The sequence below is a fragment of the Natator depressus genome, chromosome 1 (genome assembly GCF_965152275.1).
Source record: "Natator depressus isolate rNatDep1 chromosome 1, rNatDep2.hap1, whole genome shotgun sequence".
Classification (NCBI taxonomy): domain Eukaryota; kingdom Metazoa; phylum Chordata; order Testudines; family Cheloniidae; genus Natator; species Natator depressus.
This window is the reverse complement of record NC_134234.1, coordinates 316,808,057-316,835,067: the sequence shown is the minus strand read 5'-3', so window position 1 is coordinate 316,835,067 and position 27,011 is coordinate 316,808,057. Positions and strand designations below refer to the sequence as shown.

At 38.9% G+C, this 27,011-nt stretch overlaps 1 protein-coding gene across 4 annotated transcripts in view; it reads left to right on the top strand.

Moving 5' to 3' along the window:
* The window catches only part of TBC1D22A (TBC1 domain family member 22A), a 531,490-nt gene that overhangs the window by 287,523 nt on the left and 216,956 nt on the right, over window positions 1-27,011 (top strand). For all 4 annotated transcript variants that reach the window (XM_074942417.1, XM_074942415.1, XM_074942414.1 and 1 more), the window contains one exon: window positions 2,261-2,388. In XM_074942417.1, the coding sequence (XP_074798518.1) occupies window positions 2,261-2,388 (128 nt within the window). The remainder of the gene's footprint in view (window positions 1-2,260; window positions 2,389-27,011) is intronic.

Sequence of the window (27,011 nt, the reverse complement as noted above, 5' to 3'; positions counted from 1 at the left end):
CATCATTCTGTTTCCCTACATGCACGTTAATATTGGGGGTAAATTGATGTTTTGAGTTCGTTAGCTTACAAAGTACATACTTAATATTTATTGCAAAGGGCCTATGACCCTGGTGCTTCATAGTACTCCTAGTTTTTCAGTCATTAGAGAATTCTAGAACAGTGTTTCTTAACCTTTTTGATACCAGGGACCAGCATGCTGCCTTCCTAAACTGTGTCGGGGAGATCTCAGGGACCAGCACCGGTCCACCGTCGTTGAGAAACACCGTTGTAACAGACAGTTTGCCATGCACTCTTTCAATTTTTGTCCTAGGTTCCTTTTATGAAAAATACTAATATTTCTCAGCATCCTTGCTATAATGATTTTTATTAATTTTTGTTTGTTATCAAATCATTATTGGAAACCCATTGTTCTAAGTGCTTTACATGTGATCCCTCTCCTAAAGAGTTTAAGAAATGTGTGTATAATGATTAGGCAGTCCTAGTCACTTTATACCGAATTATTAAAAAAATTGAAGTACTTTGAAAATCACTGGCATTACTCCAGATCTGTATTACCATGAATGAGACAGCAGCATTTGGATTATATTTAAAGATCCAATTTGGTCATGGAGGTCACGGATTCCATGACTTAGATGTACATCCATGATATCTTCAGCCCACTGCAGCGGCAGGGCTGTGATAGCTGTCAACCCCCGCCCAGGGCTAGAGCAACCCCCAGGGCCATGTCAGTGGCTGCCAGGGCCAGGTCAGCCTTTGGAGACCACCAGAATAGCCCCCGGGGCTGGAGCAGTGGCTGGAGCAGCTGCCCAGGGCTGGTTGAACCCCAGAGGCTGCCGGAGCAGCAGACTGGGTTATCCACCCAGGGCTGGCAGCCAGCCCCCGCTGCAGGAGCAGCGGCTGGGACTGGAGCCATGGCCAGAGCTGCAATGCCGCAGTGTAGGAGTAGTATTTTATATTTGTACTATAAGAGTTAATGTATGTCTTGATTTCATCCTGCTAGCCCTCACCATTTGAATAGCAGAAAGGAATGACCCTCTGGGACGATGAGATTCTGTTTTCCCATATGCATTACAATTAGGACCTGTTATAAAGTTTAGTTAATAAGAGACAGGATTTTTTATTGTGTCTATGTTAATTAGATTAAAGGAATGTTGAAGGCCTGAGCACAATGTAAACTGTTTTTGACCACAAGATTTAGTGAAGTTTAATTTCTCTCTTCTCTGTGAGAGACTGTGTGAATGAGGAATGCATGCATCAGGAAAAGACAAGGTGTGAAAGTCATTGTTATAGCCAGATGGTCAGGGAAGGAGGAGTGAAGAGACTTAACAACACCAGAAAATCATCAATGCGCTTCCATAATGAAGGAAGGGTAGACTGATGACCCTGAGGGGAAGGCTGTCACCCCTAAAGACAATTGATTAAATCAAAACCAGGACAGAATGACCCTCTCAAGGGTGTTTTGAAATGTTAACACCAATCAAGGAATAACCGGTCAGAAACTGACACAGCAAAATCCATAGACTTCAGCCAAGAAAAGACTATTAGAACAGGGTGCTTGGCCATGAGACTTTGGGTTAGTCTTGCCACACTCCAGGAGCATCGGATCGTGACCAACAGAGCCCTGCTCCCCTCTGCGAGCAATCTGGCTGGCCACTAGATTGATCCAGACTCTGGACTGGTAACTATAAACATCAACTGGCAGGACTGTGTTCATGGTGTGTGTGTGTGTGTGTGAGAGAGAGAGAGAGATTGAAAAGCACATGCTAACTGTTGTATTTACAATAAACACGGCATTTTGCCTTATCCCTCTTATAAGATCCTATTGGTATTATTTTATTAGTGTAACAGCAGGAAGAGTATCAGGGCTGGAGCAGTGACCGGCAGTCATCCCCCAGTGGGGCTCCAAGTGTTAGTCATCTCCCCACCCTCCAGGGTCTTTTTAGTAAAAGTCAAGGACAGGTTGCGGGATTCCATGTATTTTTGTTTATTGCCTGTGACCTGTCCATGACTTTTACTAAAAGTACCCATGACAAAATATTAACTTTAATTATAGTTGTGTAAACCACCTAGGGACAGTAAACTAAATGCAAGATAAGTTTGGCTGTACCTCTCTCCATTTTGTTCATTTTCTCTTAACTGTAACAGTTTCTGTGAATTGTTTTTATATAATGTTTTATTTTTAGACTGTTTATTTGAAAATTATAGCTGCAGACAAGGTTCTAAATAAGTGATAAATGTGTATTTGTTTTGTCTTCCAGAACAGGTACACAGACATTTAGATCAACATGAGGTGAAATACTTACAATTTGCTTTCCGTTGGATGAATAACTTGCTGATGAGAGAAGTTCCCCTGAGGTGCACCATAAGGCTATGGGACACATACCAGGTGAGCACTTGCTTTATGATTGCATACTTCCAATTAGTGATGTACGATGACATCATTCTGAGGTGCTCTCTTTTTATGTAAATGTACCTTTCCCTGTTTTTCAGTATGGGACAATGAATGTAAATTTGCCTCATTGCTGTACACAGTACATAAAATGAATATATAGCTTTTCCATCCACTGGTATTGAAAATTAGATTATCTGGTTTGATTGAATACTTCACCTCAGACTTGCTGCTTTATTCTAACATAATTGTAACATAATCTACAAATTGTTGGTCTTTTACTGGCAGAAGTTAAGGTAAAATGAGAAACATTTTATTTTAGCTGGATAACACATGTCAAGGCTGAATCCCCACTCTGTCACTTAAAATTAATACTTGCCACTCCAGGCTTGTATTAAACTCCCAAGGTTACAGGCTTTCTCTGACCTTGGCTTGGTAAACGCTGCCACCGCCCAAATACAAAAATCCCCTTGGACCCAGGAAGGAGCACTTGGGAATTCTTCTCTGTGTGGTACCCTCAAGCCCTTTCACCCCTCTCTGGGGAAGAGCAGAGAAAGGAAACAAAGGAAATTAGCTGTTGCCACCAGCTAATAAAACAGCATATGCACAAACCTCTTAGGACACCAAAAATCCAATCCTGTTCTTAAAAAAGGTAAATTTTATTAAAAACAAAAAAGGAGGAAAATACATCTGGAACTTAGGCTTTTGCTAAATTTTAAGAGCTATTGCAAAAAATTAAGCACCCAAAATAGCTTTCTTGGGGGTTCAGCTTAAAGTTTACAAGCAAACAAAAGCATCTGGGGTTAGCACAGAGGAGATCCACAAGCCAAAATAAAGAAATAAACCTGATCGCATTATCTAAACATTACCTAGTCAAATGATTCCTTCTAGGTATGGGAGATAATTTTTCATACCTGGTTCAAACCTTACACAGCATTCCTGCTTATAGCATTGCTGCTCTGTGTCCCTGCAGCCCAGAGAAAACAACAGACAAAGGGAAAGGGTTTTTTTCCCAATTTTAAAAAATTCTATCCTTCCCATTGGCTCTGTTGGTCAGGTGCTCACTTTTTTTTCTTTACCTGGGGGACTTTTTAACTCTTTACAGGTAAAACAAGTAGAGAAAAGTTACCAAGAGGGATTTTAAACTAACTGGCTGGCTCAGTGTCCATCAAAGGGAGCTACCCCCCACTTTATTTATTACAGCATATTATACGGAATCAGTATTACCTGCTGGGTAAAGCAGGAAGCGGGGATAAGGACCTCTGGATTCTGTTGTATTCTATTTATGAAAATGCTTACTATTTATTATTTTGTACATTTGGGGCATATCACTTAATTTCTCTCTCCCTCAATATACTCATCAGAAAAATATTTAGATTTATTTGTCTGAGCGAAATGTTGAGAGGTTTGGCTAATGTTTTTAAAGTACTTAGACCCTCAGATGAAATGCACTATAGAAGTATTAATTTACTAGTTAAGTACAGGCCTGATCATTTATACCACTCTGATTTGAAAGGGTCACATTTTGCTTGAATTACTGTTTACCCGTAAGTAAAGGTGGTGACACATTACATGCAACATTGGTAGGCAGGTACTTTAACTATGATGGGTTCTCACTTTTAGTCAAGCTGTTCTGAGCACAGGATTTGGGTAAGTTGAAGATAGACTTCCCATATTCTTAGCCTCCTGAGAGCTGCCTCCTTTCAAGAGAGCAGCCTCTCTAATTTATGATCAGCTCTAACTGCCCCAACGGGCTGTTTTTTCAGCTGAAAATATCCCATAGGATAGAGCATATCCCTTTTTTGCTGGGGAAATTCCCTGGTTGTTAGTCATGTCCCTTTTGCACTGAGAGCGCAACATAAAAGGCATCACTACCTGCGAGTGAATCAGGCTCTGTTTTAAGCTTTATTCTAGTAACTTCTCTAGGATAATATAATTGAAGATTAATAATTACCACAATAGTTAAAATAAACCTGAATGTGTAAATAAGGGCTGCAGAGACAATGAATTATAGGTTTTGTTGGAGTAGTGTTATATGGTGTAGCTGTTGCTGTCACTGGAAACACTCGGTGTTCCTTTTGAGATTCTGCAGATTCCTGCAGCTTCTGTATGATCCGTTTCTGCAGAAAGCCATATTTTGTGATGCAGATTTCCTTGCTGTGCCTACAATATCTTTTAAAATCTTCAAGTCCTTTCAGTTAAAGACGTTTATTTTTCAGCAGTTGCCTCTCCTTGGGCAGTATTATAAGGGTGAATAACAAAACTATACAAAATAATATGCAGTTTGAGGAATGACAGTTGTCTCATAAGGTGTGTATAGTGGCTTATCATTGTTTATGTAATGAGTATTTTTGTTAGTGTCGTAAAAATTTATTGACGTGTAAGAGTCTCCCTCGCAGATTTGGAAGTTATGCTCTCTGTATATAAGGTTTATGAGAAATGCTTACGTAAAGTGTGTGTCACAAACTGGCAGCCAGAATTCACTGTGGCTGATGTCTGTGACCAGATTGTTCACTAAGGGGTTGGAAACTATGTTGACCTCTTGGACCATCTGCTTTAAGTTGATTTTCCTGGAGAACCGAATATTTCAAGTGTGGTAGCATCTACCTGAGCATCATCTGCCTCGGTAACATATGCCGTCTTGATATTTGCTGCTTTTCTTGGATGAGTCGAATACTAAGGAGGAAAAAAAAAAGTCTGAAGTGATGAGTACCACTTCTTGAAACACTTGCTGTCTTCCTGCCTTTAAAAACAAGCACAGGTGTCATCATAATTTTCAGTGCTCAGATCTACATCCACTCGATGCATGCTGTAGTATCAACACCTCTTCACGCCTCTTTGTCATTGAGGAGGGTATCATGATTTATAAGAGAGAAAGTGGAAGATGCAGAATTAAAATGCTAAACTAGCAATATGTTTCACTCTACATAGCATAGATTAGTAAGTGTTGATGAAAATATAGTGCGCAGATTGGATGTTTTTCTAAAGGACATATCTAATTCAAACAGGACACATTAATACAGGGAAGTCCCATGGCCTGTGTTATGCAGCAGGTCATGCTAGATGAACACGGTGGCTCATTCTATGAATGTATCTATGAATAATCTATCTTAGATTTTACAGTATCAAGCACAGTCTTGCCAGTATCTGACTTTCTGTCTAACTTAATTCGGATTTAATCAGCTGTGTGAAGTAGGTCATTGCATACGTACTCCAAAATTATTGTAAGTAAGCCAGGTATATGAGAATAAAGTTTCGCAAAGGTTCACAAATTCCCCATAACAAAATGCATAGGTGTTCTGTAACTGTGCTTTGTAAATCTGTAAAAATATGGTACTGTCTTTACAGCAGAACTTTACAAACACAAAAATACATTTTGAAAAAGAAAACTGCTGCTTGACAACAACTTTTAACTTTAATTCCTACTAAAACAAGATAATCAGAAGCACTGTGCAGCTTGTACACACAACAAGGTGTGTGGTGAGGGCTTCTTAATTTTAAAGATTTAGTTTGGTTTATTCTTTCCTTAATTTGGTTTGTACTTTAACAAGAGGAAATTCAACTTTCTTTGGATTGGCCTGTTTTTTTATGTGAGAACGAATGTCTTTGATTAGCTACAGTGTTCCTTTCAAAGGTTAATTTTTTTCCCAAATTGCTAAATTACTCTCAAAATACCGAAGTTTTAAGTCTTGAGAACTGAATTATGTGAAGTTTGTTGGAATCAGATTTAAAAAATTGCACAGTCAGAAACTGTAATACAAGACCTCAGTTTTATCTTCTACTTACAAGAGGTAGATAAAGAATTATTGGGGCCCTGGGCACAGAGAACTTTTGGGCCCCCCAAACCCTCCCTTGCCACAGGGCCCCACTCCCTGCTCTTCCCCTTCCCGCAACAACTGCCCCCTGGTCAAGCCAGAAGCTGGAGTTGGGCCATGGTAAGATCCGCCCAGGGAAAATGGAGCCATCGGCAAACTTGTATCTTGGTGCCTCTGGCCACTATGGGCTCCCCAGCCCCCAGGGCCCCGCTGCCTCCCCACAGTGCTTAATTTATATTAAAAGAAGAGCTGGGGCTCAACCCTAGCAAGCCCCGGCACAAATTAAGCACTGGCTGGGTGGTTAGATAGTGGCAGCTGCTGGCTGGGTGCCTAGGTCTGAAGGCATTGCCACCACCACCAGCAGCAGAGAAATAAGGGTGGCATGGTATATGATGTATTTCCACCCTTACTTTGTGCTGCACCATGCCACCTTTGCCACCCTAACTCCTGCACTCCTCTTCTGTGCCCACATGGGGAAACTGCTCCATGCATCCAGGTCAGCAGGCAAGCTGGTTGTGCACCCCCAAGAGGACTGGGGGGGGGGGGGGGAAATGAGGAGCAATGTCAGGGCTTCTTGCTTCCAGGTCACTTTCTCGACCCGGGCTGCATAAGGGGAGGACAGGAGAGCAACAGTTCCTAATGCTCATGTCACATCACAGCCCAGTGGTGGAATGCATGGAGCACTTGGTGTTGCTTCTTGTCCCCCACTTACAGCTACCTAGGGGGGAATGGAGGAATGTTGGCGGGGTAGGAGGGGCGAGCAATATCTGTGTGTCACCACTCATCTTCCCCGTTTCTCCCCCATGCATAGTCACTGCAAGTTTGTGGTTCTCCCCTGCCAGCTGGCAGCTCACAACTCTGCACTGTGCCCCCCTAACCACGGCACCTTGGCCGGTCACCCAGGTGGCTTGCCCCATAGGCCAGCCCTGAGGAGCCACCCAAGGATCTTGGGCCACTGTGTGGAGCCCTGGACGATGGGCACATGGCCCAGGGGCTGCTCTTGGACCCCCACACAGGGCAGGTGGAGGTTCCTGATTTCCCCACAGCAGCCTGGGCAACTCTTACTATGGCCTAGCTCCAGCTTCTGGCCTGGCCAGCGGGCAGGGCCTTGGGGGAAGCGGAGGAGCCAGAATTCCAGTGTCAATGGCTCCCCCACTTCCACCCAGGTTCCAGTGCTCTTGTGGGGGTCCTCAAATTGGCGAGGGCCCCTGGGCATGAGCCCCATGGGCCCGTGCATTATTCTGTCACTGCTTCTTACCCTCATGTCTTTTTATCCTGCATTTTCTTTGAAACCTGGGATCACCTTCTTGGCACAATACTGTGGTACAGTGTAATATGCACAATCCTGCCAATCCTGAAGTTACACAGGATTGGCAGGAGTTTAACAGATTTTTGTGCGTTTATGAAAAGGAAGTAAGACAAGTTGCATGTCTGCTCCATTCTAAAAGAGCCTGTGGTTGACATGATAATGATTTAAAGGTTTCTTTGTACACTTACAACAAATACTATTGCTACTTTCTATCTTTGTCCTTGCATGATTTAACAACTTTTATTAGGAATGGTAGAGATGTCAATCTGTACATCTTCCATGCTCTGCCACATTAGACAAATGTTACAGCATTTTATGCCTATCATCAACAACCCAAAAAAAGTACCCGTGATCTGATTTAAGGCATTTCATAAGAGTTAGTAATAACTTTGGGATTTCTTCTTGCCTTACTTCTGTTTAAATTTTTTAGATTGAAATTGGTTTTTGTCTTTCAGAGCATATATCAAGATGTATCTTCTGTATTTATGTCGCTTACTAGTCTTTTGTGCAAAACAAAGAGTGAATAGTGTTATTCCAATAATTGAATTCATACGTGTGCATCACAGTCTCAAAATGGCAGTGTGGGGCTGAAAGTCAGAGGGTGTATATCAATTTGTATTGTGATGTTATGTTCATTTTTAAGTATCAGGAAAAAAAACCTTTGATGCCGAAAAAAAGTTAACATGCTATTTGAAATATTGAAATTAAAGTATTTCTGATTGTGAAGTAGTTATGAGTGGAATCCTCTGACATACTGCCAATGTCACACATAATGTCAAGCTGGCTGCTATTTGCATTAGGGTCAGAATTTCCATTTGTAAGTCAGCGCTTTATTTTGAGTCACTCTTTATCTATAGCAAGAGGTCCTTTTCTTTTTCCCATCCAGTTTCCCCATCCAGTTTCAATAGACTAACCATAATAAACACGTATTGTGGAGGCACTGACACTAGTTCCATTATTCGGCGTTTGGTCTTTGACAGGATGATAAAACCTATATGGAACTGAAACAGTGGGTTGGTTAAAAAGTCTCAGATTTAGAGGATATTTTAGTTATAAACATAAAATTCACACACAAGAATATATATGTATAAATATATGTATGCGTGTATTTTCAAATATAGCCAAGCCACATTTTTAAAAAAATGGATGCAGTTATAAGTCCATATTTAGGCAGTTAAATAAGTAAACTACTGAACTTCATTCAGTATTTTAGAATATTAGGGATCCTATTTAAGTGCCTACATTTATTTGGGCCAAGAATTCAAATATTGGTGTCTACAATTAGACCTCTAATTCCATATTTAATAAGTTTGAGGTTGAAGTCAATGGAAAGAGCCTAACATTAAGCACCCATTTATTTATTTTTTAAATCTTGCAGATATATATAACACACACAAAAATATTATGTTAAAAGAACGTTATTTAGGTTGCACGGTCAAGCACTCAAAAGTTAGGAAATGCATTTTGTTTGACCATGCACCAATCCGTCACCCTGTATGTCCATCCTGTGCACAGAATCAGTAGTTCTGTGTAAAACAAATGTGTATGTGTGTGATATCAAGTAATTAACGACTGTACATAATGCCTATTCACAAACTTGAAGTTAGGTGCTTGTATTTATGTATAACCAGTTTTTTTTTTAAAAAATGTTTATATTATGTAAAAGACTTTAGCATTCTAGCCACCCTTCTCTAGTCTCAGAGTAACAGCCATGTTAGTCTGTACCCGCAAAAAGAAAAGGAACACTATGAAATTAATTTTGCTTTATCTTAGAAAGAATATGCTCCTTTACAATGTCCTTGATGTTCATTTCCTTTGTGAACAATGCATAATATCAGCCCGTGTACAAGAGAGCTACATTAACTCACCCGATATCAAAAGTCAAGATTTCTAGTAGTAAAGCATTAATGCAAAATGAAAGCCACTGACCCACCTAATACCATGGGATTGACGGCTCTTTACTTATTTCTCATTGTTATTCTTTGAGTGTGATATTACAGATCATTTAACCAGAGCTATGGCAGCAGTGGTATCTAGCCTCAGGTCACCTCTGCCTATTGAGATTTGCAAGTCAGCCACTTGGAATTCATCACTTTTCAAAAGACAGTTTTCCTGACAATGCATTGGAGAAGTTATGTACCCAGACTAGCTGCTGAAGTGCAGTGTGATGGTTCTCGGGGTCCCCAGAACTTAGTTACCCTGCCTCCAGTGTGTGGGAGACTTTCTTGTGCTTGACTGGGTGTCAGTTCCCTGACACTCCCAGGCTATGCCAGCCCTTACTTTGCCATGCAGGTTCAAAAACAGTGTAATCCAATCCCCGAGTCCCTTTGAAGACCCTTCTCCACTGAACATTCATGGAATTACCAAGTTAGCTCTCCGCAGATGACATACCATCTTGTCTGATGCAACTCAGGATCAGCACCTAGGTTAATATCACAGCACTTAAATATATTTTGTAGTGAAAACTATAAGTTTATTATCAAAGATTCAAAAGATAGTAAGGGTAGTGGAAACAAAAGGTTACATATAAAACTAAGTCATAACATGGTTTCTAGAGATTAATCTTAACTATTAGGTTTACCTACTGTCTTCTGAAGTTTCTGTTACGCAAAGCTTTCTGCAGTGTCTTCAACCCAGGCTGGTTGTGATATCCCATTTTCATTAGTATTTCTAGGTACAGGATGATAGGGTGTCTCTCTGTTCCCCGAATACAGTCCAGTAAACATTTGAAGTGTATTTCAGGATAAGATTTTTTTCCCCCAGTGTGTGTTCTTCCCTGTGAATTTCACATCTTTCTTGTGACTTCATATATAAATGTGCCTCCATTGTGTTAAGGCTTAATTTACGTGCTAACAGAAATAAAGGTGAATAAACATCTTTTGACTGACAGGAAACCGGTTTCCTCACCTTTGCTTTGGTACAGAGTCTAAGAACATATTTTCAGTTCACATACATAGCTCCTTACATAGTTCTCTGTACATACATTTCACAATGACATTAATGACCAGCGTGATCCTGGCTTTCATTTAAGACTTTGCAAGATATTCCTTGAAATATAATTTACATGCCAGAATCAGGATATTCTTTTAACGCTTTGCCAGTTGGCATTGAGGGGTTATTGGGTCACATGTAAATTCTACTTAGACCTCCTTTTTTAAAGCTTTGCTTGTATCTGTAAATGTTCATTTTAAGAAAACCCCCATGAATGCATATTATGACAAAGTTCCTCCTATACCTTGGTGGGTCTTGCGCTTATTAGCAGATTTGCTCCCCTTGGAACTTCACGGCAGCCCTCAGTTTGGCCGTTTTTCTGAACCCACAGTCCAGGTCGACTCCTCCTGTGTCTGACCAGGAGTTGGGAGGATTTGGGGGGAACACGGGTCCACCCTCTACTCCGGGTTCCAGCCCAGGGCCCTCTGGAATGCAGCTGTCGAGAGTGCCTCCTGGAACAACTGTGCGACAGCTACAACTCCCTGGGCTACTTCCCCATGGCCTCCTCCCAACACCTTCTTTATCCTCACCATAGAACCTTCCTCCTGGTGTCTGATAATGCTTGTACACCTCAGTCCTCCAACAGTCCACGTTCTCGCTCTCAGCTCCTAGTGCCTCTTGCTCCCAGCTCCTCACACGCACACCACAAACTGAAATGAGCTCTTTTTTTAAAACCCAGGTGCCCTGATTAGCCTTCCTTAATTGATTCTAGCAGCTTCTTGATTCGCTGCAGGTGTTCTAATCAGCCTGTCTTGTCTCCAGAAGGTTCCTGATTGTTCTGGAACCTTCCCTATTACCTTACCCAGGGAAAAGGGACCTACTTAGCCTGGGGCTAATATATCTGCCTTCTATTACTCTCCTATAGCCATCTGGCCCAACCCTGTCACAATATTTAAAGATTTTGTGCTAAATAAGTTTGTGTATGTTAATGCATGCCATGTCACTTACAAGTTCCATGATAATAGGGGACAGATTTATAAAGTGATCTAAAATAGACATATCAAAGCCAGTACTGTGCACATTTTGTTGGGTATAGCTAACATCTTGTAGATCTTAACTTACCACTTATCAGATATTTGTAAATATAGAAACAATATAGACTATTTTTTCTCCCTACCAAAAATTGCCAGTAGCTGCGTAGATATAGTTTAGTTAAATAGATATTTTAAGATCAGTAGTTTTTCATTTGTACCTCATTAATTGACTGTATTCTTAGTGCCCAAGAATCTCCTCGACACAGGCACAAGATTTACTTTTATTAATAAAAACAAAACTAGTACCTGTAATAGATGACTTCCCTCGAAAAGATTACATTTGTACTTTTGCCTAATGATTTTGAGTAAATACTAGGGCTGTAAAGTGATTAAAAATTTATTGTGATTAATCATGCAATTAACAAAATTAATCCTGATTAACAGTGCAATTAATCATACAATTAAACAATAGAATACCATTTATTTAAATAGTTTGGGATATTTTCTATATTTTCAAATATATTGATATCAATTACAACACAGATTACAAAATATACAGTGCTCATTTCATTTTTTATTACAAATATTTACACTGTAAAAAACAAAAGTATTTTTCAATTCACCTAGTGCAATTGTAGTGCAATCTCTTTATCGTGAAAGTTGAACTTATAAGTATAGAATTATATACAAAAAATAACTGTATTCAAAACTAAAACAATGTAAAACTTTAGAGTCTACAAGTCCACTCAGTCCTACTTCTTGTTCAACCAGTCGCTCAAACAAGTTTGTTTACATTTGCAGGAGATAATGCTGGCCGCTTCTTATTTACAATATCACCTGAAAGTGAGAACAGGCATTTGTATGGCATTGTTTTAGCCGGCATCGCAAGTTATTTATGTGCCAGATGCACTAAAGATTCATAGTCCCTTCATGCTTCAGCCATCATTCCAGAGGACGTGTCCATGCTGATAACAGGTTCTGCTCGATAACCATCGAAAGCAGTGTGGACTGACTCATATTCATCTTCATCATCTGAGTCAGATGCCACCAGCAGAAGGTTGATATATTTATTTATTTTTGGTGTAGTTTCCCCATCAGAGCGTTGCTCTTGTAAGACTTCTGAAAGCATGCTCTAAACCTCATCCCTCTCAGATTTTGGAAAGCACTTCAAATTCTTAATTCTTGGGTCAAGTGATGTAGCTATCTTTTTAGAAATCTCACATTGGTACCTTCTTTTCATTTTGTCAAATCTGTAGTGAAAATGTTCTTAAAATGAACAACATGTGCTGGGTCATCATCCAAGACAGCTATAAAATGAAATATATGACAGAATGTGGGTAAAACAGAGTAGGAGGCATACTATTCTCCCCCAAGGAGTTCAGCCACAAATTTAATTAATGCATTTATTTTTTTAATGAGTGTCATCAGCATGGAAGCATATCCTCTGGAATGATGGCCGAAGCATGAAGGGGCATACGAATGTTTCACATATCTGGCACGTAAATATCTTGCAATGCCAGCTACAAAAGTGCCATGAGAACGCCTGTTCTCACCTTCAGGTGACACTGTAAATAAGAAGCAGACAGCATTATCTCCTTTAAATGTAAACAAACTTGTTTGTCTTAGTGACTGGCTGAACAAGAAGTAGGACTGAGTGGACTTGTAAAGTTTTACATTGTTTTATTTTTGAGTGCAGTTATGTTACAAAAAAAAAATCTACATTTGTAAGTTGCACTTTCATGATAAAGAGATTGCATTACGGTACTTCTATGAGGTGAATTGAAAAATATGATTTCTTTTGTTTATAATTTTTACAGCGCAAATATTTGTAATAAAAATAATAATGTAAAGTAAGCACTATACACTTTGTATTCTGTGTTGTAATTTAAATCAATATATTCAAAAATGTAGGAAAACATCCACAAATATTTAATTTGAATTGGTATTCTATTATTTAACAGTGTGATTAAAACTGCGATTCAACACTATTAATATTTTAATCATTTTTTTATGTTAATTGTATAAGTTAACTGCAATTTATCGATAGCCCTAGTAAATACCCTATGAATGAAAAAAATTAATTGGTTTGGATTTTAATTAGCTTTATTTCTACAAATTTCTCTCATTTTTCCCTCTTTTAACACATGCCCCATGTCTCCTCTGTAAACTTTGTCTTACACCTGTTCTTATGTGTCATGCTTTAACACAGAATCAATATTTGATAGTTCTCAAAGTAGCAGATTAAAATTAAATGATTAAAGCAGCCACTGTAATTGCCATGTCTTAGAGAGGAAATCTAAAAGTTCCAGAAAAGTAAATAACAGCTTATAGTGAACTGTTTTTTCATATAGTATTTTTTTTAATATAGAAAATACTGCATTGGTATTTTCTGATTATATTTCATTACCTCTGTTCTTAGAAATGTTCACTATTGTGAGGGACTTCAGCATACCCATCTATGCAGTCTTGGGCATGCATCTATACAGAGATCAGGCCATGCAGGCAAATGAAAAACACACAGATGGATTTTAAAGTGTCAGGATACAACAGTATTAACTTGAACAATTGGGAGTGGCTGGGGGTGGAAATGCAGCTCCTTCTGACCAGTCTGCCCTTCAAATACCAGGCATTTTATTAGGTTTAATGTGGAGTTAAATGGCATCACGCTTTATAACCAGCAAATTTGGGTTGGCCCTCTTCTGACTGATCGCTACCACTTATCCCAGCAATGAGTTTTCTTCTTCTTCTTCTTCACCCTGCAAGGTGGAATTGAAGGTACTTCTGATGGGTACCTCAATCTGTGAAGACTTAAGATCACTGCTCCTGTCATAAAAATAAAGGGAAGGGTAACCACCTTTCTGTATACAGTGCTATAAAATCCCTCCTGGCCAGAGGCAAAACCCTTTCACCTGTAAAGAATTAAGAAGCTAAGATAACCTCGCTGGCACCTGACCAAAATGACCAATGAGGAGACAAGATACTTTCAAATCGGGAGCGGGGGGAAACGGAGGGTTCGTCTGTCTGTGTGATGCTTTTGCCGGAAACAGATCAGGAATGCAGCCTTACAACTGTTAGTTAGTAAGTAATCTAGCTAGATTAAAATAAAATAAGTAAAATAAGCTGTGCTGGATGGAATGTATATTCCTGTTTTTGTGTCTTTTTATAACTTAAGGTTTTGCCTAGAGGGATACTCTGTGTTTTGAATCTGATTACCCTGTAAGGTATTTACCATCCTGATTTTGCAGAGGTGATTCTTTTACCTTTTCTTTAATTAAAATTCTTCTTTTAAGAACCTGATTTGATTTTTCATTGTTCTTAAGATCCAAGGGTTTGGGTCTGTGTTCACCTGTACAAATTGGTGAGGATTTTTTATCAAGCCTTCCCCAGGAAAGGGGGCCTAGGGCTTAGGGAGATATTTTGGGGGAAGACGTCTCCAAGTGGGCTCTTTCCCTGTTCTTTGTTTAACATGCTTGGTAGTGGGAGCATGCGGTTCAAGGACAAGGCAAAGTTTGTACCTTGGGCAAGTTTTTAACATAAGCCGGTAAGAATAAGCTTAGGGGTCTTTCATACAGGTCCCCACATCTGTACCCTAGAGTTCAGAGTGGGAAAGGAACCTTGACAGCTCCCTACAGACTGAAAGGTCTACCAAGCATCTTGCTAATATTTACCTCTATCAGCTGCCCTTTCCCCTTTTATCCATTCTGGACACCGGCTGCAAGTAGTGCTATGGCCCAAGAATCCTTTAATGCCAACTGGCAATAGGATTACAAGAATATCCTGATTCTGGTATGCAGGGCCATCCCTAGGGGGGTTCGGGGCCCTGGGCGGAAGTGACGAATCCGTGGTGCCTGCCCAAACGGCCCATACTCCATCCCCCCAGGGCCCTGCTTTGGTTGTGCCCCTGGGCTCCAGAGTGCTGGGGCCAGGCCGCCCGCCATCCCAGGGCTGGGGAGGCTGCAGCAGCACCACACGCTTTCCCTCCTGGCGCTCTGGAAGTGGGGAGGCTACAGCAGTGCTGCTGCACGCTTTCCCTCGGTTGGAAGGGCCGGGGCTGGGGGGCTAGCCTGTCCGCGCCAGGGGTTCACATGCTGTCCATGTGCGCCAGCCAATCGCAGGGCCCCCCCAAAGCACAGAGCCCGGAGCGGTCACCCTGATTCGCCGTACCATAGGGACAGCTCTGCTGGTATGTACATTTTGATTCACCAAGGAATGTTATTTGAGGTCTTAAATGAAAGACAGGGCCACACTAATCATTAATAGTGTTGTAAAATATATTTACAAGTACTATGTAAGGAGTTATGTATGTATGCTGAAAATGTTTTAAAGTCTGTATCAATGCATGTTAATCTTCAAACTGATTAATCTAAGGTTATTGTCTTAATTCCCATATAAAGATGTCTTCTTTTTTTTTAGTTCTGAGCTCAAGAGAAAAATATCAGACTTTATGGTATAGATGTATTCAATTTGTTTATAAGGTGTAAACCTACATGAAAGTTCATTTTTGATTAACTTATGTCTTCATGCAGATAGAATTTGATTTTCTGTAACAAAGTATTGAAGGTTTCAGGTTTTAATTACTTTTATATAGCTCCTGTACAGTACGTTATACAAAAAGTGAAGTGTTTGTCATTTTTCATTGTGCAGCCTGCAGAACCAGAATCTTCAAAATTGCTAATAGAATGACTCATGATACTTTTAATGGAGGGAGTAGGTATCTCTTAATAATTTTATTTAGCTGACAAATGTTTTTATCCACGGCTCTTCACATTTTGAAATGGTATAAAAATTTAGTAATACACTGAAATAAGGAATGGAAAATCATGCAAAAGAGGGAAATAAATGAAGACATGTTACAATTTTTTTCTGGTCTTCTCTTGTAATTATTTATTTAAGAGATATTGACAAAATGTGATTGTCTAGCAAAGATCTGAAGCAAAGCTAATATGCAGCAAAGTAAACTGAGATATGGTGTTTATTCCACTATATGGAGCACAAAGAGAAAAAAGAAATGAAAAGAAGCAGAATTTGGGAGAAGATACCCAAACACCAGTTTGAGAACAAAGTAGTATATGAAGTTATCTTTGCGTGGGGTTGGTGAGAATTGAGTTACTATTTGATGTTCCTCAAATTTTAGAAGTGTAAGATTATAATAATAGATTTTTGACATAATGACAAATCACATGAGTAAAGTCCAATACCTTTTGAAAATAATGAATAATTTTTTCACTGTTGCTCTGACACTACTTTCATTAAGGTTCTGTTGTATGTACTCAAGTCATAAGGCTGAGTTTTCACTCCAAACTCTTCAGTAAGTAAGGGGTGAAATGCTCATGATTCAGTTCAGATAGGCATCTAAAAATTAAATGCTTCAACTTATTTAAAGCCTTTTGATTTAAAAGCTGAACTGGAATTTTTATAGGATTCCCTGTATTTTTTTCCATTAATTTGGAATGGAAATTCTATGAGAACAATGTTTCTTACTGTATTCTAGAAGTTCTGCTTGTACTAGACCAGGGAACAAAGGTGTGTCTCCTAATTCTTCTATAAAACTTTGGTAAATTTGAATTTAGGACAAATTTACTTCTATTTTTTTTTAAATAGGATTAGCTTGTACTAGAGACGTAAGAACACAGTTTTGGGGAGAGAGCACAGCCTAATGGTACATACATGAAGGGATGGTTTCTTGACTTGTTTTAAACCAGTTGTATATAGTATATGGCCCATAATTTAGGTTAAAATGTCTCTTCAGAATAACTGAATGTGATACATTACAGACATAGTGGAATAGAAAGAGATGTGGTACTGAGAGTATTTCTGGTTTGGAGTAACTTTGAAAAGTGTCCCATATTCAGTGATTAAAAATATTAGTTAATTTGAATGAGGACCTCTCATGTGTCTCTTATTTCTCATTTTAATGGAAATATGGAAGCAGCAAAAGCTCAGTCACCTTCAGCACTATGGCAATGTGCCTTCATTTGTGCTGCGGAGAAAACATGTTTAGACAGAGAGCATAACTCAGTTTCCATGCATATTGACTTTTTGTTATTTCTGCTGACACTTGCTAACAGTTATATTATTTACTGCCATTTGTAGTGGTAGATACTGGAAACTACGCTGGGACCAGCAATTAATTTCCCTTTGATTTTTAAACAGCTAATACTGGTCACTCTCAACCTGGGGAAATTTGAACCATTGATCCAGGTATGAAAGGCTTCCTCTCCCACTGTTGACGTAAATATGAAAAGCTTTCTGTCCCCTTGCTTAGTTCCCAACTCTCCAGGCCCATATTAATATGAATAATATATTAAAAGATTTATACCTAGCATCTGATGTGTTTTGATGTAATTTTATATTATAATGTCAGAGGTGTTGCATAAGAGTAGATTGGCTCAATGTGGGAATACATGAAATGTTCTAATAAGGTGAATTTTAGATCACATTAATAGTTTAAGTCAAATCAAAAGTACTAATAATAGGTCTAAATTTATTAAAGATGAGCCCTTGAATAAAAATGTAAGCATTTTCTTACCATTGAAAATGGACAGCTGAGTAATCCCAAACAGGTAATGATATTGAAAAGGTGGTGTATAAAACTGTGTATAATTGTATAAAAGCATGCATGAGCAATCATTTTGAATAGACCACTCCATCAATGCAAAAAGAAGGCAAAAATACATCATAAATGATCCTTGATTGAAGTTATTTCCTTCAAAATCTTAATTTCTAAAATCTAGGGCTTAATCCCACCTTCCAATCTTATGCAGCCTTTTTTACAATCTATAAAATAACAAGTACATATTAATGCCAGACTTTTTCTGTACATTGCAGAACACATCACTACAGCAAAGGTCATTAAGAAGTACCTGATAGCTGTGGGAAGGCAGTATATTGTTATGCAGATTATACTGATTTGCAACAACACAGCATGTAGTATTGACAAAGAACTTCTAAGCAGTCTGCAGGGGAAATTTATTAATTTTGTCACACTTTTTCAGTGTTCTTCCTCCTTTTCCCATTGTTTAAAGTGTGGGTCCTATATTCAAAAGCATCCTGTGTAAAAATGGCAAATTCTTACTCAATAAATCTGTCCCCTGTGTGTATTCAGTAATATTCACTGATTTTTAGTGACATAAATAAGATTTTACTTGTTTGACTCCTGTTAGCACCGCAGAGTGAAAATAAATAAATAAATATCTATAGTGTGTGTGTGTGAGAGAGAGAGAGATTCATTTTTGCCTTGCATATCATTGACAGAACAGGTGAACTCTTTGGGTCTGTAACAGATTATCCTCATCCTCCTCCACATCTCTGTTGGTTTTGGAATTATTAATTATTTCTTTTTTCCTTGTATACAGTGTAGTTGCATACAAGGAAAAGAGAAGGTGGGTAAGGTTATATCTTTTTATTGGACCAGCATCCGTTGGTGAGAGAGACAAGCTTTCACAGAGCTCTTCTGTCCTGAAGAAGAAGAAGAGCTCTGTGTAAACTTAAAAGCTTGTGTGTCACACCAGTAGATGCTGATCCAATAAAAGAGGTAACCTCATCCATCTTTTCTATCTTTTTTTCTTTTATATCCTGACCTTCTTTGGTTTTCCTGTGGTCATTTGTCTCTCCTCTGCCATTCTGATTGTAATTCACTGTCTCCTTTGATAGATCATCTTCCACACTATGGAAGTCTCAGTTGGGATCTTGGTCCTTTTCTCCCTCTACATTCTATCACTGGGTGAGCTCATCCACTCCTACAGCTTCAAGTGTCATCTTTATGTTCATAATATACAAATCTACCTCTCCATTTCCAACCTGTCTCCCTCAGGTCAGGTCTGCATTTCAGCTTCTCTGTATGACTTCTCTCCAGAAAGCGTGTCACTTAAACATAATATAACTAAACTGAGCTCCTTGTTTTGTCTCCTGAACTCTTTCTACTTCCCTCATTTTAGTTGTCCCATTCTTTTAAAGAAGCACCTACCTGATACCAAAGCTCATAATCTTTTGGTTCTTCCACATTTTCTTCTCACATCTAGGCTGTGCCAAATCATGCTGTTTTTTCACACCACAATTCAAAGATCTCTCCTGTTCTGACTCCGGACAACTAAAACTCTTATCTCTTGACTACTGTAATCTCTTCCTCTCAGGCTTTCTGAATACCCACAGTTTCCCTCTTTAGTCCATCCAGAATACAGAATGTGTCTTCCTACCCAGTTGATCTCACTGTGAGTCACTATTTCTCCCATCAAAAGATTCTCTGTACTTTCCTCCATGCTATGACACAAAGGCTCCTTAGCAAACAGTCCCCTGTTCTTTGAAAACCACTCTCATCTCAGACCTGACAAACTCACTACACCATTTAAAACTTATATTTGCATTAGTTTCTCTCTCACATGTGCACGTGCACACATTCTGCAAAGCAAAACATGCAAAGTTCAGATAAAAATTCCCTGATATAAATACAATTTTATACCAGTAGATTGCATGAACATTGTACAAACAGTGGACTTCACTTCAGATGTATTCCTTACCCTTGCTAATTTAAGTAGTCTGTGTTTGAAACTTTCCAAATCATTCTTTGAAGCATGCCAAACAATGCTGTGATCATCCTTTTTAACACTACCACCGTTTGCCTTAGGTGACACTTCCATTGGACCAGCGATGGAATAGTGCATCTGACAGACTGGATCAGTTGGATAACTAATACGTTTGAAGCCCCATTTAAGGAGTTTAAGTCATTAAGCCAGTCTGATTTATGTACTTAGGAAAAATTAAGTAGCTTCTTGAAAAACTTTAGAATCATAGAGAAAAAGTACCATCCATGTACATTTATGTACAAACTACCTTGTCCATATCCTCTCCCATGCTTGGCCACTTTCCCTTTTAAAGAACTACGTTATTAATGATAGAAACATAAATATTTAATGCAAGAATTGAATCATCAGGTCTTTATATTTATTGCAAGTCTAAAAATCATGTTGGACCCCACATAAATATGTCCACTATCTCTCTTCCTCTAGTGCTGTAGAGGCTTAAAGTATATCAGGTGTCTGTTCTCGATAGAAATATCTAATTATCTTCATTTCAGACTAATGATTAATTATCTTATTAAATTCAGAATCTGTGCTACTTCATAAATCAGTCTGAAATGGGGCACAGCAGTATTAATCAATGTAGTCTGCATATTTTCCTTGAAAGGCTGCTCACATCACAAGCAGTTAACTGTGTCTTCCCACCTAAATTTGGCAACTGAAAACGGAGTCTTCCAAATGTCAGCTGAATTCTTACATACCTAATTATTTTACTCACGTTTGGCTGTTCTTCACTGTATGACTGGAACACACTGGTATGCCTATTTAATACAAAGCTGTGTTAAAGTAACATTAAATATCCTGCCATTAACCAATGAATAAACCGAGGTTCTAAATTGATGCTGATTTATCCACAGGGACAATTTTTTAGGGTTAGATCTGGTTACAGTTGCCCCATGACCATGTATATGTCTTGAATTAAACATGTTTACTGCCCGCATTTTGTACTTTCATTACCAATTAAAAGTCCTTTAAAAAAAAAATGTTTCCACTCATCAGTCCAGGGAACTGTATACCATCTCATCACTCCAGAAATCAATAAAGATGATTCTATCTCCATAAAATTCAAATCTCTGAACAAAACAGCATAGTAGAACAGGCACTGAGGGTGAAACTTGTTACACATTAATTCATGCCGGTAGTAATTATGGGTAACTGCAAAAACAATTAATTTACTCACTAATTAAACTCCAAATATTTTTAATTGAAAGCAAGGATTTGACTTTCTTCTCATGGAATGACAATTTTTTTTATTTTTTTTTTTGCATTTTTGTCCAATTAATGTGTTCAGTTTGAAAAAATATAGGCACTTGAAAAATAGTGTTCATTCCTGTATTCATCTTTGTTCTGCCTGTTCACTGCCTCACTCATAGTACCCAACTGGGATGTTAAAAAAATAATGCAAGTTATCTTATACATGTAATGTGATATTCAGGCACTGTACATCACATTCATCCCAGGGCAACTCTATTGCCTTCATTGGTTTACACCAGGGATTAATGTATTTCCCTGAGACTAACCAATTTTCAATCTAGTGCAATATAAATTCACAAGTTACTATACCTATAAAATATGGACTAAAAATAAAAGAACTGCCTGAATCATAACTACAGCATCACTATCTACCTGTTCTACTGTATTCATGACTCTGTAAACTATTGAATAATTTACAAATAAAATAAAAATAGCCCCTGTGGGAACCATATCTTTCAGAAACAGTGATTCAGTGTCTGGCTCTGCTGTCTTTGAAAACCACAGCCATGGTAATAACGTGAAACAAGATAAAGCTCAGTCCAAGCTGGGAAGCCTTGGTTAAATACTGTAACTGTTCACCACAGTACAGAGAAAAGTAGAGCTCTATTTCTTTCATACCTCATTTTACAGAAAAAGAAATATGCTTTTATAGACTGTTCTTAGTTCACATTAGCCATAGCACTGTGGAAAATACTACACCAGTTATCCATCTTTATGTATAGTGGTTCAGTATCATTTTCTGTTATTGCCTAATTGTATTGACCAAGATTTTCAGAAGTGATATTTGGGTGCCCAATTTAAAGGTGGCTGCTAAAGGACAACAGCCCCCTACCAGCAGGATGAGGAGTCATGTACCTGGTGAATCACTACCAATCTACACTAGTCTCGACTATTGACATGTTGGTTCCCATACAGTCCCTTTCTCCCCATCTCCCACATAAATCTCTTTGGTTTTCTGCCACCCTGCAATGGATGGAGAGAGAAAGAGAGAGGAGGAAACTCAAGCACCAGTGGCAGGAAAAGAACAATTCAGACAATATGAAACATAACACATTCCTCATATCCTGTGCTGATGAAAAAAAGAAAACCTTCCTGCCAGCGTCAGTTGAGACTGCCAAACAGCAAATGTGGAGAACTATCATTCTACTTCACTGAAAAGATCATACGCATTTGAGAAGCCTTCTCAAGCACTATGGATCCACCCTGATGATATCTATCAGCCAACAACCCACCTGCATTCCCAAAATGAGTACATTGTTCCTCAAGAAGTTCTGGACATCCTAAAGGAGTCTTAACCAAGACTTGCGAATCCTACCCAGGGCTTTCTTGGCTTGTGAAAAAGAGACATGAACACTTGGTGCAATTCCTGAGCAAAAACAGTAAATGCCTTATACACAGAAGGAATTTTTTTCCCTTCTTTCATTATACTAACTGAAGTGAACGTTCTAGTCCTAGCACTATCTGGATTCAGGCCAGGACATGGAACCAAAACAACCTTAGTGTTACTGATGAATGATCTCCTTCTGTCAATGGATAGGAAACAGACATACATTCTCATTCTCCTGGACCTGTCTGCAGCGTTTGACACTGTTGAGGATTTGATTTTGCTGTCTTGCCTGGGAGAGATGGCAAGGTCCAGGGTAATATACTAAAATGGTCTGAGTCCCTACAAGAAGGACACACCCAACAAGAAGTAATGGGAAACTGCACTTCCATCACTAGATCCCTCACTTGTGGAGTTCCACAAGGATCAGTTCTCTCTCTGGTCCTTTTCAACATTCATATGCAACCATTAGTTGAACTAGTCAGATGACATGGACTGAAGTACCAGCAATATGCAAGTGATGCATAGCTCTAATTCTCCTTCACCACACAAGACTACACCGTTACCACCAAGATGGCCCAGAGCTTTGATGATCGCTTGGATGAGCTTCATGGATGAAGAAAAGCTGGCTGAAGCTGAATCCGATCAAGAAAGAGGTGATGCTGATGGACAAAGGAAAGTATTTTGAAAGGCTTGAAGCCATGGTGCAGTCTCCGTTGACTGAAAATATACACCCACAGTTGGTCAATTAAGTCCATAATCTAGGAGTACTCTTGGCTGCTTTGTTGACTGACTCACATAGCAGCATCTGCAAATAACGCTTTCTACTATCTCTGCTTGGGTAGGAGATGCCATCCCATCATGGTGGATGAACACCTGACCTCAATTATTCATACTGTCTTTGCTTCTCGGCTGGATCACAGAAATGCAATATACCTGGGCATGAAGCCTTCAGCATTTAGGAAATTCTAACTGTACAGAATGCTGTGGAATGTCTTCTCAGCAGCTCAGGCTATCAGGAACACCTCAGACCTGTCCTCTGCTCTCTACACTGGCTTCCCAAAGAATTTCATATCAAGTTCAAAGTCTCGGTCCTTATCTTCAAAACACTCTATAGCCTGAGCCCAGGATATCTAAAAGATCTAAAGCACCAGGATGAGGACAGTGGTTGACAGCTATGCTCTTTTAGCACAATGGAACTCTCAAAAATACGAGTACATCTCATATGTCCACATAGAGAACTTTCTCCAGGAATGGTCTGACCCTGTGGAATTAATTCCCCCAAAAACTAAGGGTCATCACAAATCTCACTATTTTCCACTCCAAGTGCACAGCACATTTCCTTGACCTTGTTTTCTCTAATATAAACAAATAGCAACAGGTATATTTATATTTTAAAATATAAATAAAAGCTATCAAAACAAGATACTCCATTGCACATGTTTCTTCATCTGGAGAAGTGATGAGAGAACAAACAACATATAGCAGATTGTAGTCACGTTGCTTAATGAACTACTGGAGGGCACTCAGATACTACTGTGATGAGCACAGTATAAGAGTCTATATAGAATGGAAAAGATTTCAGAAAATCAGGCCCCCCTTAAGATGTCTGAAGTTGAGCACCCCAGAATGGATCGACTTTACAACATCATATGGTTGTGTTTTTTTTCTTAAGCAATTGTTGTGTGCTATATATTAACACAGGCAGTATTAATACAGATAGGGCCTGATTCTCATTTATATTAAGGTCACTTTACACCACTCAAGAAGTGTAATGAGGCCTCTAGAATGAGCATAAATTACATTTACATAATTACATTTAAAGTCATTTTATTCTTCCAGAGTTGTGTAAAATGGCTTATGAATAAATTAAAATTAGGCTAATAATCATAGAAATTCAGGATTAGAAGAGACCTTGAAAGTTCATCTAGTCCATTTGACTGAGCTGAGGTAGTACCAAATATACCTAGACCATCCCTAGCAAGTGGTTGTTCTCACCTGTTCTTAAAAACCTCCAGTAACGAAGATTCCACAGCTTCCCTAGGTAACCTGTTCCAGTACTTAAGTATCCTTACAATTGGAAAGTTCTTCTGAATATATAACCTAAACCTCCCTTGCTGCAATTTAAGCTGATTACTTCTTGTCCTACCTTCAATGGAGATGAAGAACAATTGATTGGTGTACTCGTCATAACAGCCCTTAATATATTTAAAGACCGTTATCAGGTCCACCCTTAGACTTCTTTACTCAAAACTAAACATACATTTTTAACCTTTTCTCAGGTTTTCTCAATGTTTTATCACTTTTTGTTGCTCTTCTCCGGATCCTCTCCAACTTGTCTACTTCTTTCCTAAAGTGTGGCATGCAAACTGGACACAATATTCCAGCTGAGTCCTCACCAGTGCCCTCTAGAGTGGAACAGTTACCTCTAGTGTTTTAGGTATGATGCTCTTCTTAATACATTCCTGAACATTAGCCTTTTTTTTTTTTTGCAGCTGCTTCACACTGTTATCTCATACTCAAGTTGTGATACATGATGACCCCCAAATCCTTTTCTGCAGTACTACTGCCTAGCCAGTTATTCCCCATTTTATAGCTGTGCATTTTATTTTTCCTTCCTAAGTGCAGGACTTTGCACTTGTCTTCATTGAATTTCATCTTGTTGATTTCAGACCTGCGGAGATGAAGGAAGAAGGAGACACACATCAGGGTCCTAATTAAGCCCTGGGTGATCGCTACTTCCCTCCACCCAACACAGATGTAATGAGGTTGAGTGGTGCCTATAAAAGAGAAATTAAAACTACTAATTATTCCTTTAAAAAAAAGGTTTTTATTGATTTTCGGCTATAAAGGCAATACAGACAAAATAAGAAAAGAAAGATTAAAGACCAGCACTGAATAAGGATTAATATAAATGGCAAGTTATACTGAAGACAAGCACAAGTACATGCAAAGCTATCATACACCAGTCATTTACCACTGGTTTTACACTACAGTATTGATACAACTAAGATCAAATCAGCTCGAGCAACCAGACTTCTTTACTCCATAATCTTACCCTGCATTTGTCCGAAAATGTTACCCTTCAGTCTGTCGTTTTTCTACACTGACCAGGTACAGACGGTTGAGAAGTGCACGTCCCTTCGGTTCCGGGGTCTGGGTCAGGCTTTTCCGATACCAACTCACACACTTTAGTTCTGTGCCTTTGTATTTTTTATCTCATCTGTTGGCCCCGTTTTAAAATAGACCGACCAATCAGGGTGGACCACATTGTTAATGTGGTTAGTGTGGCTTATAATTGATGCATACTTATCTCCTTGTAGCCAATTGTCAGTTAATCGTATAAGTTAAGAATGTGGGTTTGATAAGTGCATAGGAGTCAACACAAAGTGTTATCTGGTTTCAGCACATCCTGACCACAAGTTTCAATTTAATTCTGCAAAGCTTATTTTCTTGAAGCATCCAGAAGTTTGAGGCCTAACATTGCTAAAACCCTTGTCACAAGACCAATTCATCCAATTTATCAAGATCATTTTGAAATCTAAGCCTGTCCTCCAAAGTGCTTGCAGTCTCTTCCAGCTTGGTGTCATCCACAAATTTTATAACATCTGCAAGGAAAGGGGTAGAGGGAGAAGCATAGGAAAATAGTCATACTATCTCACAACAAAACTATTTTTAAGATTAAATGAGTTAATAATGAAGTTTTCCAATCTAATACAACATATAAAGAATCATTCCTAAGAATACTGTACTTTAACTTTGAGGAGGAGATAGCCAGTCATTGCCCCTTATTATGCTTCATCTGGATTAATGATTAACTATGTCTGAACTCTGTTGTGCTCTCATAATACATTTATACGGTCTCGTGGTTTAGCTGTGACTGTAAGCATTGGTACAGGGTTTCTAGATACAAAGGACAGAAACTGCAGAGTGCCAACACATTTTAGGAATTGTTTAATTTTTATCACAGCAAGATCAGAAGGAATCACTGTAATTAAGTTTGCAAAATGGTTTCAATTATATAAAGCTTTATTTTCAGACCATTGTAACTTTGTGAAGCATTCATCTCCTGAGCTGAAATTTCCCATGCTTGGCCACTTCTCAGAAGTGAGAGAGCATCAAAATAATCTTCACTGAGAAGCAGTGCTCGCGTTTTCCAGTACAAATTGGTTTTGCTTTTACAGATGGATGTTTGAAACTCTCATGCTGAACATGCAAAGTAGATTTCTACTAAATTGATTGTGTACTCTTAAAGGAAGCTAACCTTGTGACACCTGAGACTGCCCAGGCCAGTTTGGGGACTACTTTCCATATGTTTTGGAAAACCCAAAGAGCTAGTAAAGCTAGGGTCCTTCTCCATCAGCTCCTGCTGCTATT